We start from the raw sequence: 8,212 nt of genomic DNA, 5'->3' as shown, positions 1-8,212 counted from the left end.
TGTAGGGCTTAATCTGAGAAATGCTGTCAAAGGGGTTTAAATCCTGCTTAACCAAGTTATGCGTGAGAATTTATTACCTTTTAAGTGTGAACCTCTGACCTCATGCAGTTGCTGCCTTTCCCCTGCTCATGCCTTCTTTACCTCAGCATCACCGCTCTGCAGCAGGAGTTCCTGCAGACAGCGGGCTGGGGAGCACGGGCTGACGGGCACTGTGAACAGGGACGGGTGGATTTGTTTTTATGGAAGTTGTGCCCGTCAGGTGTAGTGAGGTGTCTTAGGGATGGAAGGTGAGTTTCAGCCTTTTGTGCCGCCGAAGGAGGAGGGCAATACTGTAACTTGTAAAGAGCAAAGGCTGCGGATGCCAGGGATACGTGTTTCACATAACTCAGATCTGCTGTGCCACGTGTTGCTATTTTGGCACTGGATCACACGCCCGCTGTGGTCTGAGTCTTGTGGAATCTTTCTGGAACCAAGAGTGAGGTCTTGGCTGTGGGAAAATGAACCACCAAGACTTGAATTTTATAACTGATGGGTAAGTCAGTTTATCCTTGGTATTTTTTTTGAGGGAGCAAAGGTTCATCTCCCCAGTGACAGTGTGCCAGCATGTCACCCTGCTGCGCTGCTGAGTGCCAGCAATGAGGGAAACCTGGCCTGGCTTCTCCCCATTGCACATTAATGGTTAAGCTACATCAGCAACTTAAATCACTTGCCTCTCAAATCATCACCTTTAGCTCTCTGCATTTCTCCCTTTTTATAGGACCTAATTCTAGGATGAGTTTCCTGAGCCCTCAGGAGAGTTCCCTGAGTTTCCTCAGCCCTGCCAGGTGCTGAGCACGCTAGCGTTCGGAAGGTGGACAGGGAGTCAGGTTCTGGTTTCTCAACTAGAGCAAAAGCACTTGGTCACACAGTGCTGAGCTGCTGCAGCCCTCGCTCCTCTGAGCGTGGCTTGGCGAGGTCTGGGAACAGGGCTGGAACTTCCGCTGTGCCTCGCTCTTTGGTTTATGTTTTGGCCTCAGTCAAAGAAAAAACCTGTAATTAGGTGCAGTTTCCAAAGCAGAGCCATTAATTTAAGCACAAAACCCCCAAGCTGGGGGAATTGCTTTATGCAGCCAATACAGGCTGACATTCCCAGTGTGAGAGAAGTCGATGAACATGGTAAACGGGTTTTTCCCTCCAGCCCGCCTCGTCATGGAGAGGGTATTGCTGGTGCCTGCCAGTCAGTGAATGCCCGGGTGGTTTATTTATTCTTTGGAAGAACTAAATCCCTCGTGAAACAAGCAGGACAGTGCTTGTGCTTTACTGCTGCTGCTTTTCATGTTGTGTGTGTGACCCTGGCGTGGGGCACAGCTGCTGGCGCAGGCTGGGTCAGGAGCTGGCTGGCTGCTCAGCTGGGACTTGGCTTTATTTGCCCACTGATGGGCAGGTTGGACCTGCCGATTATCCCGGTGGTGTCAGTGCTGGCTCCTCCTGATGGAAATGCCACGGCACTGGTGTGGGTCCTGCGACAGCTTCCGCACCAGAGAGAGCTGGAATGTCGCAGCAGTTCCACGGTTTTGATGGATCCCGTCTGTAGAGAATCTCTGTTTTCTCCCTCGAAAGATGATTGCTTGGATTTTATCGTGATAGGAAATTTGGAAATAATTTGGAAGTAATTCAGTGAGCGTGTGTCAGTAGTGATCAGCATCACTGCTACAGCGCAAAACCTGTATCTTGCTGTCACTTCCAGCAGAAAGTGTCATGGTTAATGGTGGTGTCCACAGCAAAAGCACCTGGCTGATGCCCTTGGTGCTAAGCCCCAGACTGGTTTGGGTGCCAGACGCCTTTCTGTTGAAACTCCTCCTGTTCCCTGCAACAGCGTTGGTGCAGTGTTTTGTCCGTCCAGAAGTCTGTGATGGACTGAAAATGAAAATGTTTTAAATATTAACGTAACAACTGTATTTTTAAACAAGTAGGCAGTAAAGAGGCTGGATAAACCAGTGAGTGTTTCATACAAGCGTGGCAATATTACGTAAACAAGCAAAAGTTTTAATATTGCCTGTGTGAGTAGAATAATGAGGATAGTCTGGATCAGGCTGCCACGAAGTTATTGCTTTTGACAGGAGCTCTTCAATGAGACCCTGAGGTGACCAGAAAATCAAATTCACACCAGAAAGGCGGCTGACATCACTGGCAGCGATTTCATGCTTGTCCATCACCGAGCTCTGGTCGGGCTCTTTGACAGCTCTAATGCTATGATTGCAACATGGGCTGGGAGTGACAGATACGGCTGGGCATTACCTGCAGAGGAACCGAGGTCTGGATGGTCTGTCCAATAATTGATCAGGAAGTAAAGGCTCCTGCCAAACACCGCAAGAGGTCTGTCGTCAACACGGGGGAGAAGGCAGGGAAGGCCAGTGTGGTCCGTGGACACAGGAACAGTCTGGAACTGGTCAATAGCTCGTAAAAACAAAGGGAAAGCAGAACATAAAGCCGTGCTGTGTGTCTGTAATTTCCACAGAAATGCTGACATTAAGGCTAACAGCCCTTTGGAGGGTTTGGGTTAGGCTGTCTGGTACCTTTTACACTAACTACTGCTCGAAAGCATGTGGGTGTGGGAGGGGAGGGATGCAGCGGGTTGACAGGGAAGAGAAACGGGTAATGGTGGAAAGAAGGACAGGAGGGTGACAAAAGGAAACCGCTCATCAAAAGGGTAGTGGTGCTAAAATGCAAAATGTTCTTATGAGAGCTAAACTGTGTGTAAAGAACTGCTGCCTCATCCTCTGAAAGGCGAGGTAAAACCATGAATCCTCCGGGACGGCAGCACCTCTTGGGGCCAGCCATGACCAATGTGATTGGACATCATAGAGCTGGTCAGTCCTTATTCTCCTGGAACTTTCTGTAGGCCAATGAAAAAAGCCTTGATATTTTTTAGGAAAAAAAAAAAAGAGAACAGACACCCTGGTCTGGTTTTACTCCGGTCCGTGTTCCTTGCCGTATGCATGTGCAGGGTGTGATGAACTCACGGCTGACGGGTAGGACTGCGGCTGATTTACAGGTTCCTTCTCTCCTTTTGGATCTTCTCAGCCCTGTGTTTGAGTGCCCACATGAGGTATTTACAGTCTGGATCTTCAGAGCCACAGGCACTAGTTTTAGGGGATGAATTCACCTCTGTTAGTGGTGAGCCATATTTAATATTTATGAAGGGACGTGAGGAGTATTCGAATGAGTGTGTTGTTCTTGGAAGAAAAAGAAAGAGCTGAAGAGTGACCAAGCACTGGGGTTGGAGTGTCTGGTAAAGCTGCCAGCAGGCAGAGCCAGATTTAAGAAGCACGTTTTTGCAAATCAGCAGCTTCACAACAACCCTGAAAAGAGAGAGGAAGAAGCGGGGGGATGTGCATGAGGATTAATACAGCCTCTTATCTTTACTTAGTGCGGAAGTTCCCCAAAAGGATGAGTGTGTCACCACGGGTTCTTCCTTCGATTTTTTTTTCTCTCGTTTCAGTTGCTTTTCTTCATCGTAGTAATCATGTAAATGATGCTGGTCATTGTTTCCATTGTGCCTGGTGTTGGAGATGCTGAATATTAATTGAGCAGCATGGTGGCTCTTTTCGAGCTTCATAGATAAGCAAAGCGGATTGATATTGAAGTGCTTCATCCTCTTTTACTGTGATATTTTAAGACTTTCTTATCTTTGCCTGTCATAGAAGAAAACCTAAAAAGCCCAGACTTCTGAGACCTTGATTTGGTCTATAAACAGGCTCTCAAGAGCAGATTTCAAGCGGTATGGATACATCTTAAACTTGGTTCTTTATTTCAACACATTGCCTTTAATTTCTTCTAAGCCATTACAGTTCTGGAGTCTCGGTCTCTCTCTGCAGTTCTGGAGAAGAGAGGAAGAAACAGGCTTTTGTCTTTCAAATGACAGTTCAAAGACTTTTTGTTATTGTTTGGCCTTGCTTCAAGAAAAGGCACTTTTGAGTATGACAAACTAGCTATACACAGGCCTTCAACTGAGCCAAGTCAAAAGGATTTTGAAGTACTGGAGTTTTTAACTGTTTGGGTTTCTTCTCGCGCATGGAAATGTGCTCTGATGTCCGTGTTAATTTTGAAGTACTGGAGTTTTTAACTGTTTGGATTTCTTCTCGCACATGGAAATGTGCTCTGATGTCCGTGTTGTAGAGCAGGACCGACAGCGTGGTCTCCACAGCGAGTGGTGTGGTGATAGCGAACAGAGAACTTCCAAACGCAAGGGTCGGCTGCAGAGGCTCTCCAGCAGTTCTCCCTCTTCTTACCCAGCTGTGTGAATAGCAAATTCTGGGACTTCTGTGCTCTTCTTGTGTGCAGAGCGGTGCTGTCCTAAAGGAGCAGCTGTGTGAGGGGCGGTTGTGAAGAGCAGTTACTAAGTTCATAACCCTTCTCCAGGGAGGGGGCAGCAGCACGGGCTGCTGTAACCTGGTGCCTGATCTTAACCGCTCCTCGTTGGTGAGTTCATGTACAAGTCTGTGCTGTTTTGCGAGACGGCTTTGATTTCTTTCCCCCCTGTTTTTGCCTGTCACTGATTGTTGAATGGAATTGTTGTGTCCTTGCAGATTGCACATTTATTTGTGTTTCTGTGCTTCTGAAGGGTTCTGTGGTCTCTCCCAGTCTCTGCGGGTAACCAGTCCACTGGTCGCGCTGCTGTACCCTTAGTCAGCAGTCTCCTCTGTGCCTCTTCCCCGTGAAGAGCAGACAAGAACTGCTGAGCCACAGCCACCATCCTGGCCTGGTGGAACCAGCAGTGGTGACGAGCTGCTGGGACGGAGAGATCTGCAAGTTCAGGGTCCTGAGCTGAGCACATTTGGAGTGTGCATGGGTTTGCTGCAGGAGGGTGGCTGTGTTTCTTTCTGAAGACAGACTTTCTGCCATAAACTTTTTCAGTGTGTCTGCGGTGGGTCCATCCAGAAAAGGCAAAGACGCCACCCAGGTGTAATGTATTTGCAGAGGGTTGGCCAGGTTTCTTCTCTACTCATTACTAAAAGGGGACCAGACTAGCTGGGGCTTAGGAGGAGGCTGAGGCCACTCCTGTTCTTCTTGCCCCATGATGGATCACTGTCTGAACTTCTCCTCTGCCCTTCGGTCTGGGGTTTTCTTCCCTTTTACAGCTTGAAGCAAGAGCTGTGTCCCTTTTCCAGAAGGGAGGGAAGGAACATTGCAGCATGAGATTTGAGGTTTATGGAACATCTGGTCTATACAATTTTCTGTCCTTAAGAGGGATTTTATTCAGCTGGAGATGTGCAGGGTGTGAATTTGAGGATTAAGAGAATTGTGTGGGGTTGTTTTTGAGGCTGGCTAATGTGGAAAACATATTTGACCTTCCTGAATGTTAACAATGCCTGAGTGGAACCGGTCAGAGTTCAGAGATGCGATAACGCCCCTCAGACTGGAGTTGTGTGGTACGTGTGTGCACAGTCCCGCACACCAGCAGCAGATCTATTCCATTTGTTCAGCTCTGCAGTAAATGTTCTGTGTTTCCTTTTTCCAGTGTAACCAATGTACATGCTTCTGTCTTAACTAGGTGCCTGCAGCTTAAGGAGATTTGTTTTCACACTTTAAATGATTATCTTATGTTTTATGTTGCTAGGCCAGGTACAAGCAGAGTCTCGATCCTACGGTGGATGAAGTTAAGAAACTGTGCACGTCTCTGCGGCGAAACGCCAAGGAGGAGCGGGTGCTTTTCCACTACAACGGACACGGCGTCCCCAGGCCCACAGTAAATGGGGAGATCTGGGTCTTCAATAAGGTGCGTCATGTGCAGCTGAACAGCAGGCTCTGGGTCACCACTGTGTGAATTACCAAAGGGTTCTGTTAGAGAACTGCTTGATTTTCAAGGCTTAAAATGTGTTCACAGGTATTTGTTTGGTTCCCTGCTGGCAGCTGTTTGCTTCCTTCGTGTTCTTGAAGTCCTGTGAGGCCAAATAGGCTGTCATCATCTCCCGGCGGGGTGGGAAGGTCTTCTCTCAGATGCGCTAAAGCTCATCTGCAAACATGGGAAAGCCAGCTACGTCTGCTGGCCTCAACTGCTTCCCAGAGGTAGCGACCAGCTCTCTCGTGTCTGGGCAAGCAGCGAGGCTCCCTGATGGACCTGGCTTTGCTGCTGTACGTCACTGACTGGTTAAATTTACCCTTCAAAGCTCTACTGACCCTAAAGAGCCGTTGCTCAGACTAGCTAGAGGTACTGCATGAGGACAACAGCCCTACAGCTGGCTCTGCTTCCTGAGCTCAGAGTGCTGGAGAGTCTCTGGCTGTGACAGAATGGGTGTCCTGGAGTTTGTAAAGGCTTTGGGTCCTCCTGCTTAGCCCTGGCTTGGAGCCGTGGTCTGTACAGCCGTGTAGGTCAAGTGTTGGAAGCGTGACCTACATGTGCTTTGCTTTCCCCTTTAGTTAAGCTATTTAGTGTCTGTTAAGGGTCACTGATATAGAATGGAGTCTTGGGGAACTGAGAGGTACTGCTCGTAGGTGAAGAGTCCATTCAGCGGCCGCAGGATGTGCTTTCATTGTTGTAGATGTGCTCCTGTTTTATTTTGGGGCTCATTTAGCTTCTTTGCTCGTAATTTACATGCATTATCTTAATAATTGAATGACCATTCACTGGCAGGGGAGAAGGTGCAGGAGGGCATCACGTTATTCTGGTGCATGTGTATGGGAGACTTGATTAGTATTCAGAGGAATAGACAATAAAAAATACTGATCCGGTTTGGAGCTGAATTTGGTGTTTCAGAACAAATCAGTGACCTCGTTCTGAGCTACCAGCAGCGGGTAATAAATAAGGCAGACAGGATGCTGGGCAGAGTGTGTTACATGTGGAAGAGTAGGAAATTACTGCCCAGTGAAGTTGCGTGTTGTGCCAAATGCTTTATTAGGAGCTTACTGGGAATTTGCCAGTTTTCCTGGAGTGTCAGCTGGGGCAGGGAGGTGTGGATGGAGCTGAGGTCTCACTGGTTTGTCTTGTAGATGGTGAAAAAAAAATTGGTTCTTAAAGAGGTTGATGGGGAAAGTTGGAACTTAGTAATTTGTGCAGCATGTTACCAAATACTGGATTTTTGCAAAAGAAGGAATGAGGAGTGGAACTTTGCTTTTAAGCAAAGGACTAAATTTGAGGAATTACTGGGTGGAAATCAGCAGTGTTCAGAAGGCAGTCCTAAGGAGCTCAGCCTCAGGTCAAGCAGAGGGCCCAGCCAGACACCATGGTCCAGCGCTCGTGTGCTGAAGCAAAAGAGCTGCCGACCCAGCTTTAAGCTGCTCGTGCATGCACCTGAAGTCTCAGCGGAGTGAGCACTAAGGCAGAGCTGGGAGGGACCTGGAGAACATCTGAGTAAACCGGACCTTGCTGGCGGATGTGGCTGACCTGTGGTTGTCGAGGAAAGAACATTTTTGGAATTTGTCCTGGCTTCCCCTGGGATGTGGGAGCGTTGTCCTCCTGTTCCCCGGAGCACCTGGTCCTGGCAAGACTCGTCAGGCTGTTGGCAAGGTGTTGGTGCAGGAGAGCGGAGGGCAGCGGGGCAAGCAGAGGTGTGGCGTCTTCCTCGCGCCCTTCCTCCTCCCCTTGAAACACACTCTTCAGAAATCACTGCAGCTCGGTGCCTTCCTGGGCTCAGAGGCGGCGTTAAGGGAAGCAGAAAGTATTTGCAGTTGTAATCCTTTCCCCCAGCTTCTCATCGCAGCTGCTCGTGAATGCAGAGCGGCTCCAAGGCAGCACGTGAGGGCATTTAGTGCTTCAGTGTGTTAGTTTTTGCTTTGTAGCCTGACAGACAAAGCGTTCCTGACCTCCTGCAGTCAGAGCGATAGTGAGATGTGTAAAACTGGGGATGGAGTCCCATAGCTTCCTGGCCACAAGGTTCATTCCCTGAGATTTCTGAGGGTTTCCATGAAGCTCAGAAATCCCAGGGCAGCAGCTGCACACAGCAACCTTCTGAGGAAGATTTTTAGCTCCAGAGAGATCTCTTCAGAGAATACCCTTCAAGCATTGTTTCATCTCTGATAGGCACGGGAAGAAAAACTGTACCAGGCTTCGGAAGGGACGATTGTTTTGAAAATGTCCTTTCCTGGCGCTGTTGTGTGTCACCATTGTACAAAAGGAGGTGAAATGTGTGCGGTGTCAGAAGCAAATTCTGCTGCAGGTGTGAGAATACAGAACACAATGTGTGCATCACCGTTTGTGTTACTGCTGAGTCCTTTAGAAAATCTTTACTCGTCT

General features: G+C 48.5%; 1 protein-coding gene across 1 annotated transcript in view; it reads left to right on the top strand.

Annotated features, from left to right (window-relative positions):
• Positions 1-8,212, top strand: part of RPTOR (regulatory associated protein of MTOR, complex 1) — a gene marked incomplete at its 3' end in the record, with an annotated part of 119,383 nt that overhangs the window by 28,281 nt on the left and 82,890 nt on the right. Inside the window, exon 4 of the mRNA XM_010140139.1 lies at positions 5,600-5,758. Coding sequence (XP_010138441.1) covers positions 5,600-5,758 — 159 coding nt within the window. The remainder of the gene's footprint in view (positions 1-5,599; positions 5,759-8,212) is intronic.

Source organism: Buceros rhinoceros, unplaced genomic scaffold (genome assembly GCF_000710305.1).
Source record: "Buceros rhinoceros silvestris isolate BGI_N320 unplaced genomic scaffold, ASM71030v1 scaffold7337, whole genome shotgun sequence".
Classification (NCBI taxonomy): Eukaryota; Metazoa; Chordata; class Aves; order Bucerotiformes; family Bucerotidae; genus Buceros; species Buceros rhinoceros.
This window is presented reverse-complemented; position numbering and strand designations above follow the sequence as displayed.